General features: G+C 38.0%; 1 protein-coding gene across 1 annotated transcript in view; it reads right to left on the bottom strand.

The window, feature by feature from the left end:
- Positions 1 to 6,723: 6,723 nt before the first annotated feature.
- Positions 6,724 to 12,383, bottom strand: part of CPNE9 (copine family member 9) — a 929,037-nt gene continuing 923,377 nt past the window's right edge. Inside the window, exon 21 of the mRNA XM_053720970.1 lies at positions 6,724 to 7,590. Within this exon, the coding sequence (XP_053576945.1) occupies positions 7,408 to 7,590 (183 nt within the window). The 3' untranslated portion in view covers positions 6,724 to 7,407. The remainder of the gene's footprint in view (positions 7,591 to 12,383) is intronic.

Genomic DNA, 12,383 nt, shown 5'->3' with positions numbered 1-12,383 from the left:
CATTCAAAAACAGTGTTAAAGTGCATTTATCTATAAATAAAATAAATAAATAATGAAACACATTAGAAAATATTGTCTATCTTTATCAACCCTTATTGTTTTTCTGACTCTATATTATCTTAAAAATAGAGTAACTTGTGAGCCATTTAGCCAACATTAATTAAAAAGATAGATTCCAAATTAAATTTCTTTTCCTGAACCATTACCTATTGTCTCTGAAATTTAAAGACTACTTAAACTACTGCATGGCTCTATCTGAATATAAGTAACATCAGTAATAAGGGATGCACAACCCATACATTATGCTCTATTTAATATATACATCAATGATGAAGAGTATAAATCCCAAATAGTATAGTCTATACAAAGAAAACATCAGTGATGAAGAATATAGAATGATGGATAAACCAGGATATTACATTAATTTAAAGTCTTTCTCACACTTCACCTAATAAAACTGTACAGCAAGAATATGTATCTTATTAGATAATTCAGATACTTAAAGTTTACTTAGACTACTGCTTTGCTCTATCTAAGTAAGTAACATCAGTGATGAAGAAAGCACAACCCATATATTGTGGTCTAATTAGTATATACATCAGTGATGAAGAATATCTATCCTAGATTGTATAATCTGAACTCAGAAAGCTTCAGTAATGGAGAATATATCTTGCTACTAAACTTTTTATCTCCAATGCGTGCTATTTCCAAAAGTTAATGATGTCTCCGGCTACATTAAAACCTTTTGGACGTCTAGTCTGTAGAGTAATAATCCAGAATGCTTCTTTATATAAGAGTCGTTGCATTTTGTCACCCCCTCTTGGAGTTGAAAAAATTCTCTCTATTACTTGACATTTAAAGCTATTGACTGACTTATTGTGCTCATAAATAAAATGATGCACTAAATCAGACACATCCCTTTCTTTATCAATATTGTTTAGGTGCTCTCTAATGCGTGTGCGTGCTTCACGCGAGGAGCATCCCACATATTGTTTTTTACAGAGAGTGCACTACACTAAGTAAATGACAAAACTTGTTCGGCAATTAGTGCATGAGTTAGATAAAAATACCCTTTGTGTACTTCTAGACTGAAATTTGTCTGTAACGTATGTATGGCTACAGGCTATACAATTGGAGAAATGACACTTATAATGTCCTTTAACCTGTAACCAGCTACTTCCTGTTGCGAGAGGCTTTTTTTTATCATGCTAGGGGCTACTAAATTCCCAATTGTACGTCCTTTCTTAGAAATAAAGTTAGGACCCTCCCTGGTTAAGTCTCTTCGGCTATCCTCACCTGTTAAAAGAGGGAGGTGTTTGTTGATGATATCGCAAATTGCTTTAAATTGTGGGTTGTAGGTTGTAATAAAGTTTGGTTTATGAATATCAAACCCACTGTTAGACCTATAGCTACTCTGTTGTAGCATATCATTTCTATCTAATCTAAAGGCAATGGGTAACGGTTTTTAACTGTAATCGCGTTTAAGGCTCTGTAATCTATTATGGGTCTTAGACTTAGATCCTTATTTTTAACAAAAAAAATACCAGCAGCTGCGGGTGAAGTTGAGTGTGATATAAAACCTTTTTTGAGATTGTCATCTAGGTATGTACGTAAATGGGTAAGCTCGTCCTGGGACAGAGGATATATCTTGCCATAGGGTATTTGAGACCCTGGTATTAATTCAATGGGACAGTCGAATTCACGGTGTGGCGGCAATGATTCAGCCTCTTTCAAATCGAATACATCCACCAAATCAGAGTATGCCGCTGGTACACCATTCTCAATAGAAGATATAGAACAGTGTGGATAACACGTATTTGTGCAATATACAGATGTTAAACTTATCTCATCTTTTAACCAATTGATGCTTGGATTATGTGTCTTTAACCACATGTATCCCAAAATGTATCCCAAAATAATGGTGTGTCTATCAATAGGAATGATATCATAAGTAAGTGTGTGGTGTGTGATAGGGCCTTTCTGAATCAAAGTACCATCTATTAATTTCACAAAAACTGGTTGCTGTTTACACACTGTGGGTATTTTATTTTTCTTAACAAATGTAACATCAATATATATTCCTGAAGCCCCGGAATCTATTAATGCGTCACTCTGGATGTGGAGACGGTCCCACTGTAGGGAGAGAGAGACAGTGAGCTGGGTAGCAGTAGATAAGTTAAATAATGATACTAAATTCTTTGTCTTACCCTTCTTTTGTTTTGATAGGAGGGGACAGGTTGCAACCGTGTGCTCTTTGTGAGCGCAGTAAAGACATAAATTTCCTAATCTTCTCCTTGTTTTCTCCTCTTGAGTCAGAGGACCTTTGATTGCCCCAATCTCCATTGGGGTGCTAGAAGTCAGGTTTCTTTCTTGGGTGAACGATGAGGGATAGGTGCGTCTGATTGAGGGGTCATACATGCTTTTTTCAGCTTTTCTTTCCCTCAGACGTCTATCTAATGTGGTGCTTAGCTTGATTAAACCAGTGAGTGTTTCAGGGAGTTCCAGTCGAGAGAGTTCATCTTTTAGAGCTTCGGACAAACCTAGGCGAAACTGGTTACGTAAGCTTACCTCATTCCATAATGAGTCAGAGGCCCACATCTGGAAATCTGTTGTGTATTCCTCTACAGTCCTTTTCCCTTGTTTTAGTGAACGTAGTTTTGTCTCAGCTTGTATTTGGCTGTTTGAGTCCTCATAAAGACTTGTTATTGCTGAAAAGAAATCATTTAATGAATCTAAGATGGGGTTGTTTTGCTCAAAAAATCTGTTAGCCCAGGTGCGTGGTTCTCCTAGTAGGTATGAAATTGTGGTGCAAACTTTAATCCTGTCTGAGTGGTAGGTGCGTGGTTTCAAAGAAAATAACAAGTTGCAAGCGTTTTTGAAATCACAAAACTCAGACCGTTTTCCAGAAAAAGGTGTTGGTGTATGTACTTGTGGTTCTGGTATATCCACTTATTTAGGTGTTATACATTCTTTTAACATTGCTTTTATGGCTGTATTCTCAGCCTGGACTTCTTGTATGGCATGGGCTAAATAATCCAATTTCTGGTACACGTTAGTGAATTCATTTTTTACTTCTGTGGGATCCATGTTTTAGTATTGTAACAGGATCTGTTTAGGCCTGATTATTATGTAATGAATCCACTTACCCAGAACCCAGAAGTGGTATAACTGTAGCTCTTTTGTATAGCTATTTCTGCAAACATAGACTTTGTTTGAACAGAAATGGTAACAGTGAGCAATTAATAGCCAGTAGGATTGGTTATAAATCTAAGTCTGATAGCCCTGAATCAGTAGTCAGTTTAAGCAAAGTTCAGTGGTAGAGTATTTACATCATAGATTATAAGGATCTGCAGCATATGTTTCAGTAACTCAGTTTGCTTCACACACATTCACCCATAAAATATATACAGAGTCAATCACACAAATAGCTTGAATCAGCCTTAGGTTTGTCCGGATTAGTAACTTGTCCTAAGTATACCAATAACAATGTTTAGCTGTGGTTGAAGTAATTCACAAACCATGCGTGTAGAAGCGTTAGATAATCAAAGTCAACTTTGAGTAATTATAGCAACATGAGAGCCAATATCATATCAGCGATAAACAGAAGTTGTAACACAGAAAGGTTTACCTGCGGGTGGAGAGAAAGGATGCCTGCTGCAGGAGTGAGAGGCTTGCGGTGAATGTGTGACTCACTTCCGGTTTGAAGATCCAGCGTCGGATAACTGCAGAGGTACCGCGGTCAGTGTCAAACTGACAGGAGCTGCAGAGGGAGACCTGTTGAGGATTTAGCATAGAGCGGGTGAGCGCAGGTAAACGGATGCTGGAATATAAAACTCAGAGATGGCTGGTAGGTTCCACTTGATGCCAATCAGGAATAAGGGAGAAGATTTCAATAGGAATAACAGTTAGTTATAAATGCGACCTGAAGGTTAGCAAAGAGTACAGCCTCAAGGCTGCAAAGCTTCTCAATAATCAGGCGAGGAATGAATGTAGGAGGCTCCCTTTTAAAGGAGCAGAGTGCATGAAGGGAGATACCTTAAAGGTATATCACACTATCAAATTTATCTATCTCGTGGTTGTGCAAATGGACTGTTTGCGGTTGTTTGCGGTGCGTTACATTTGGAGTTTGGTCTGTCACTGTGAAGCGGCCGTAACCCTTACACTACCTGATAGATACGACATCATAATTGATGTTTTAAAGCACATTATTGCAAACAATTTGGGGATGTTAGGTGATTTAGGCCCATTATGGGTTAAAAGCAGACTCTGCATCAACTATGTAATTTTCCATGGGAGTTTTGCCAGGGATCCCCCTCCAGCATGCCACAGTCCCGGTGTTAGTCCCCTTGAAACAACTTTTCCATCACTATTGTGGCCAGAAAGAGTCCTTGTAGGTTTTAAAGTTCGCCTGCCTATTGAAGTCAATGGCGGTTCGCGCGTTCGCGAACAATACCGGAAGTTCGAGTCCGCCGTTCGCGAACCGAAATTTTTAAGTTCGCAACATCACTAGTTATAAGTTGTTCTATCATTTCAGCCAAGGATTTAGAGTTTTATGACATGGTAAAGGAAAGTGGCGCCCACTCTGAAAAGTGGCCTGACAAGAAATCTGATCTTAGAGAAAATGGTATAACTTTGATTTCAACAATATATTTTTGCCATTCTACATGGGAAGCTGTTCATAACACGGTATCTGACCATTTTCCAATTCCATTTCCCTGGAAGCAGAAAGCTATTTTTTTTCAGGTAAAGTTATAGGTTCTGTAATATTTTCTATTTTTGTTTTAAAACTGTTTGCTGTATGTAATTTTATTTGTTAGCATCTTTTTCTTATAGCAATGCACTGTGACTTTTTTCTTTTGCCCAAAATAAAAACTCATATAGATATATACTGTGAGCTCTTGCACATGCTCAGTAGTAGCGTGTGCCTCACAAAGTTTGCATATAACAATATTGTACACAATTTGATAACTGAAGTAAATTGGAAAGTTTTGAAAACTGCATGTTCTATCTAAATCAGAATATATTTTTATTGTGCATTTATTGATTATGCAATTCTACTTTAATAGTCTTCTGAAAAAAATTAAAGGGGCAATTAAATGGGAAAAATACTCTAATATGTTAGATCATTTTATTATTGCACTATTACTTGCATATATATGTGTTTAACCAATGCAAATGTGTAAAACACATAGTTAAAGTTAGCTCCAGAGCAGCAAAGCGTTACTAGGAGCTAGTGGAACACATATGGTAAACCAATGACAGGAGACAAATCTGTGTAGCCACCCTTCATCAGCTAGCGGTCAGTAGAGCATTGCTGTTGCTGAGGGATAACTACATATGCTTTTCAACAAAGATAATAGAAGTGAATTTAAAAGTGTCATAACTACATGCTCTATCTGAATCATGAATGTTTAGTTTTTCCCTTTCATGTCCTTTAAAAGGGACATTAAACACTAAATAAATCATTACTTCAATAATGTATTCAGAACGAAGATTAGCCTGAGAATAATAATTACATGTATTTTTAAAATTTTATTAGTTGTTTAAATATTGAAAAAAATAAAGGGTAAAGTTAGGGCTAGATTTATCAACGCTGAGGCGTACAGGGGTGCGTATACGCGCCCCTGTACGCCTCAGCTCGCCTGTGGCAGGGCGAAATTACCCGCAGGTAATTAACATTGCACACAAGCGCAATTTTGCGCTCGCGTGCAATCCCGCCCCCTGCCCGCGCACAGCCAATCACGCGTGGGCAGGAGCTGTCAATCTCCTCGGTCGGACTCGACCGAGGAGATTGAATTTCGCCACAATAGAGGTGGCGAAGATGTTAGGGAAGCAGTGGTCTGGTGACCGCTGCTTGATAAATCGCGGCGAGCAAGTTCTTGTGAGAACTTGCTGCCGCAGGGGCTTGATAAATCTAGCCCATTATGTCCATAAAGCAGTGGGCACCGCCATATTGTAACTTAGGTTTCCTTTTCTGTAAAATGTCTTATTTTTATAATATTCTGAATGGTTACAAATGGTTCATTAGAGTGTGAAGCCAATGGGGCCGATTTATTATGGCCCGAAAGGGGCCAGATACATCTGTTTCCGCACAAGCCTTCAGGCTCGCTGGAAACAGGAGTTAAGAATCAGTTGTCTTAAGATCGCTACTCCATAACTCGTACCCCACCTCTGAGGCGGCGTACAGCAATCAGCCCGATCACATATGATCTGGTTGATTGACACACTCTGCTAGCAGCCAAATTGGCCGCGAATCTGCAGGGGGCGGCATTGCACAAGCAATTCACCAGAACTGCTTGTGCAATGGTAAATTCCGTCAGCGTATGCTGTCGGCATTCAGCGATGTCGGGGGGACATGATCGTTACAGGGGATCATGACCGTCCGACCTTTAATAAATTGGCACTAATGACTGTGTGGAATATAGCGATGCCTGCACTTCCATGTTTAACATAATTTGGAAAGCCCACAATATTCAGAATTAAACTACAGAAAAGGAGAACAAAATAAATAATGAAAGTATATGGCAAAGCTGATTTACTACATGTAATTAAACAAGTTATATTAATGTCTTGAGGTGTTTAATGTCCCCTTAAGCAAAGCTTCTTGGATGTCGCTTGTTGCTATTTTTGCAGGAGGACAACGACAAAATAATCTCTACATAAGACAGAATAAATAAAAACATTACAACATATTTTTCATTCAGATGCACAAACTTGAAAACATTTTGATTCATAGATCTTTATTATACAAGTCATTTCAAAATGAGCTGTCTTTGGGACATGAAACTATCTTTTAGAGGCAGTATAATTTTTCCACATTTTATCCATCCTATCATTTTAATAACAGACTACATAAGAAGAATTTAGCTTACAAAGGTTATGTTTGGCTAGTTAGAGGAATACAACAAAGGATTATTGGAGATATCTGAAGACAGACAAGGGTCTACAGTATACAATTCCTTGCTGGACACGAATGTAAAATGTCTTATTTTTATAATATTCTGAAAAAAATGTTCTTAAATACTGTACAGCATTTGTCACCTAGCATTGTGTACTTTCAAAGTGCAGGAATTCCACAGCCTTCATCTATGGCATTCACCAGCATCAGCATCCTCAGTTAGTGTTTTGTTTCAGCTTGTTCTTTGTTGGACCTTCAGAAGATGTTGCCATCATGCATGGTCCACTCTTTGCATAAACCAGTAGAGGTTTTTTTTCCAGTCTGAGAGCCCCAAGATCACTTTAAAACTCCCCAAGCAGATGGGATTCAGCTAGTTTATTGGAGATATCCCATTACTAAGTAGATGCCAGGCTAAGGGAGTAGGGATCTTGGGAATTCAAAGCTTTACCCTGTCTTTAAATGGAAGAAAGAGTCCCCATCCTGTGGAGAATGGTTTGTGTTATAGGTACTTAAATGTGCGAGGGAAGGTTCTGCATAGGAGCCGATGGTGGCAGAGGGCGGGGTTTAATCTCACGGGACTTCATGTAGGAGAGGAACTGCTCAGGAATCTCAGCTAAAACATCCTTGGCAAGCCGGGCCATGCTGAGGACTTGATTGCCAGAACGGTCAACATAATCACGGAATGGTACAAACTGCAGAAGTATAAATAGGCAAACATAAAATTAGCAAGAGTGTGATTGGTAAAAACCCATAGTATAAGTAATTGGTGTTTAAGATATGCCTGGATTTCATGGATTTTTTTCAAGTGGCTTATTCAAAATAAATTGGCCGTGAATCTGCAGGGGGCGGCATTGCACAAGCATTTCACTAGAAATGTTTGTGCAATGTTAAATGCCGACAGCGTATGCTGTCTGCATTTAGCAATGTCGGGCGGACAAGCGGATCATGTCTGCCCGCATCTTAATAAATCATCCCTTTGTCTTAATAAAAACACAGAGTTGTTCGGTCCTTAGGAAGATGAGAAAAAATATTATACATATGAAGGATTATGTGTCTTTTTTTTTTGCATAAATAAAGGACAATACAGGTTTTTAAGGGATATCCCTGCACTGAATAAAACAACTTTTTATTTTCTTTCTTGTAAAACTCTGTCTACTGAGTAGTGAGTTGTGCACACAACCCATTCCAGTTCATTTAAATATTAATTTAGCCCAGCCTTCAATTTTCATGCATAAAAAAAATAAAATAAACACATATATGCAGTGAAAGCATTGGAAAAGAAAGGGGATATACCTATAAGCACTCTTGATCAACATAACCATGTAGGGGCGCCCAATAAATAAAATATAACTTTTATTAATGTAAGTGTTAAAATATAGGAAACAAGTTAAAAACAATATTAAATAATGTGTGCTCCTTATTAACCTTATAATAATTGCTTGTTGCCGCCTTAAATATTAATGTATAGTCAGTAATATTGCAGCTTGGTAACTCTCCAATGGCTATGTGGTCATATGACCAGTCCAGATGCATTTAAAAAAAGTGGGAAAAAAGTTCAAATAAAAAAAAATATGTTTAATCCTGTACATAATTATAAAATAATTTATAATATTTTGAAGCAAGCACAGAAGAATAATGTGAGAAGAAAAAGAAGAAGAGACTCAAAATGTTAGGAGCAAGGGGTAAAATGCTAGGAACCAGTGGCTACCTGGCTCCTGGATTTGTCCAGCCCTGTTTTATTGTAACAAATAGTCCACACATTCATCAGGTGATTAGGCTTTTCAACAAACACTTGAACTTTTTATATTTAAATACAAATAGGTTGTTAAATTTTATCAAAGGTATTAACCAGTAACCATTTCAAAAAAAGGAGAACAAAAACACAGATATATTTAGAGAGGAAGATAAAATAAAAAAATTTCTCAGCTGCTCTACAGGAGATATTTATCTATTGATTTGTACTTGCCAAAGATTATATGTGGGAATGACGACCAGAAAGTTGAGAAATAGACTGTTCTTACTTGAATTTTTAAAGTTTCTTATGTTCCATTAAACAGGAGTTGCAACGCCCTAAGATCATTATCCTCACATTTTCTTCAATGTTATCAATCAAATCCTAGAGATCTTAAATGTCAAGGAATAGATAAATATTGTTAGGTATTAGGGGAGGAAATCTGGAGCATGCCCTACTAAATACAGTATAGATGGATATATTTATTAAATACAGTGCCACCTTGTGTACTAAATATTCATAATTATTTATGCTTTTTATAAATATCTGACCTTAGAGTCTAGAGTAGTGTTTGCTAAGCTTTTTCAGGCCACTGCCCCCTTTGTTCTATAAACCCACCATCGGTGCCCCCTAATGTAACCCATAAAAATGATATTCAGACCAGCAGTGCACAACCCTTAATAAAGACAATGACACAATATAATCTAAAGGAGTAACAATTCAACATAATACATTTTTTAAATATTTTATCTTTATCTTTTGATAATACAGCAATACAATCACACTACACCTTTGGGAGACCTGTGATTGATATAAAGAGTCTAAAAAACGGACTGACCCAGTGTATGTGTCTGGTCGGACGGCTGGTCGGACGGCTGGGAGGGATACATATACCTATATCATTGCAGCAACATACCTCATATGTTTGAGGGTTCCTTTGTGAGTGCATACATTTTTTATGTTTGGAAATAAAAGTAGTACTTTTACTACTACACTTAGATTTTTTGTGCGCTCCATTTGTTCTGTTTTCCAGATACACTGGCTACTTGATAGTCACAGTGCAGGAGTTTTATAAACCACATTCAGTAATTACTTCACTGTTCAAAAGCTTTTAATCCAATGGAAGGGCTTGATTAAGTGATATCAGTTTCCAAAACTCTGGTTTCATGTCACTTAGTAGGGGTCTTAAAGGGATAGTAAACCCAATTTTTTTTCTTTAATGATTCAGATAGAGCATGCAACAATTCTAAGCAACTTTTTAATTTACTTCTACTATAAATTTTTCTTCCTTCTCTTTCTATCTTTATTTAAAAAGCAGACATTTAAAGCTTTGGAGCCAGCCCATTTTAGGTTCAGCACCCTGGATAGTGCTTGCTTATTGGACTAGGCTCTACTGACACACTTGCAACATTATCCGTTTGGTTGTGGTTCCTGTCTCTAATGGACACACGGACCAATCAGATAATGCAAAAATGGCAGAGGGCAGATAAGCTCCAGAGCGCTCTGTTCTAATCAGAGCCTCAGGCGCCGCAACCACCTCTGGGAACCTAAACATGGGTCCCATCCCCCCACTACGTGCTTTTACCCACATTCTGTCAGAGAACCTGCAAAAGCACAGTAGTGGGGGATGGGACCCATGGATAGGTTCCTAGAGGCAATTGCGGCGCCCGAGGCTCTGATTAGAAGAGAGCGCTCTGGAGCGTATCTGCCTTCGGCCATTATTGCATTGTCTGATTGGTCCGCGTGTCCGTGAGGGACAGGAAGTAGAACAAATCGGATAATATTGCAAGTGTGTTGCTAGCACCTTGTGTTATTGGTGGCTACATTTCGCAAACCAATAAGCAAGCATAGCCCAGGTTCTCAAACAAAAATGGTCCAGCTCTTAAGCTTTAAATCCTGCTTTTTTAAATAAAGATAGCAAGAGAACAAAGAAAAATTGATAATAGGAGTAAATTCAAAGTTGCTTAAAATTGCCTGCTCTATCTGCATCATTAAAGAAAAAAATGTGGGTTTAGTGTCCCTAAATCGTCATAGACAGAGATCTTGTGTTGATTTCTTTGCTTGGAGCATAATTATACTACTGCACCAATAAATCAACTTCATAGAAAGTGTATTCTATTTACCAAACTGTTAATTAGTGCACCACCTGATTATTTCTGATGACAGAAGACTTTAAAACCTTAGATGGTTTACTGTGTACAAAGCTACTCAGACAAGAACAACAGACCTTTGCTGTGCTTCCTGCTACTACACAGTGATTCTAAACTGTGTAGTCAATGTTAATAATCCATGCTAATTTACAGAGCTGGCAAAACAAAGAGTGCAAGTGGCTGCAATTTATCGTAATGATAGAAAGTGTAAGTTGCTGATAAACCTGTACTATCAGAGATGAATAAAAGCCTTGAAGAAGCCTTGGCAAAGAGCAGTAAAACTTAAAATACAAAGCGAGAAAGTTATTTTGCTTTGCGTATCTACAATAAAGCACAACATAGTACCATAATCAGTCTAGCATCTTCCACTCCTTTCCTACTTAGAACTCCCTATGGTAACCCCAGTGCCCCCTTCCACCTATTAGTGCCCCCCTCAGTATTTCCAATGCCCCCCCCCCCGGGTGGAAGTACCGCCTACTTTGGGAACAACTGGTCCAGAGGATTAACTGGATTTAAGGTTGATCAATTTAAGTAATCCAAAGAAGGATGAACTGGCACTTTGTAAATAATACTTTGACCATTATACATTGTCAGAATTCACAATTTTTAAACATACAAATTAATTCACTTATCTAATCTCATAATAATTACCAGAAAGAGTTATGATGAAAATTAATAATAAAAATAATAATATAAAATATACATGGAATATTTGTACAATGATTGAGAAGTGAAATTCAAGTAAACAAATACATCTTTGGACAAGACCAATCAAAACCCAATAAATCAGCTGATTGATAGCCATGTAGCGGCAATCTCTGAGCAAAAGGCATGATGTTTAATACTTTACCCTGATGAAGCGGCAGCCAACTGCCTTTGGGCGAAAGGCGTTAGATATTAACAAGGAGAAGGGAACAACATAATGGGGTTCTGTTTTTTTTATAGAAATACTGGGTGGATGAGTAGCTTCTAGACAGAGATAGTCAGCCTATCAGCCATGCGATGCGATATACATGCTGCCGAGGGCATTTATGGGTTAAAGTTCTTTGATATTGAAGTATACTAGCAACAATATATGGTATTGAGTAATAAACATGCTTTAGACTAGGAACTTACATTGCATTTATTATAACATGAACTCTAAGGGGTATATTTATCAAAGTGCGAACATACATGATACGATGTAGCGTATCATGTCCGCTGCACATCGATAAATGCAGACAGCATACGCTGTCGGCAGTAATCAGTGCACAAGCAGTTCACCAGAACTGCTTGCGCAATACCGCCCCCTGCAGATTGGCGGCCAATCGGGGTGTCAATCAACCCGATCGTATTCGATCGTGTTGATTTCTGTCCACCGCTTCAGAGCAGACGGACAAGTTATGGAGCAGCGGTCTTTAGACCGCAGCTTCATAACTTCTGTTTCCGGCAAGCCTGAAGGCTCGCCGGAAAAACATACAGCATCAAGCTCCATTCAAAGCTTGAAAATTCGGCCCCTAAGTATCAATATCAGCAGGGTGCAGCAACTTATACAAACTAACAACACATGAATGCTAATTTAGATATACTTTTCCTCAGGAACATACTTTAATCATGCTTTTAT

The sequence above is a fragment of the Bombina bombina genome, chromosome 7, assembly GCF_027579735.1.
Source record: "Bombina bombina isolate aBomBom1 chromosome 7, aBomBom1.pri, whole genome shotgun sequence".
NCBI lineage: Eukaryota > Metazoa > Chordata > Amphibia > Anura > Bombinatoridae > Bombina > Bombina bombina.
Note: the sequence above shows the minus strand (reverse complement) of the source record. Positions and strands in the feature narration are given on the sequence as shown.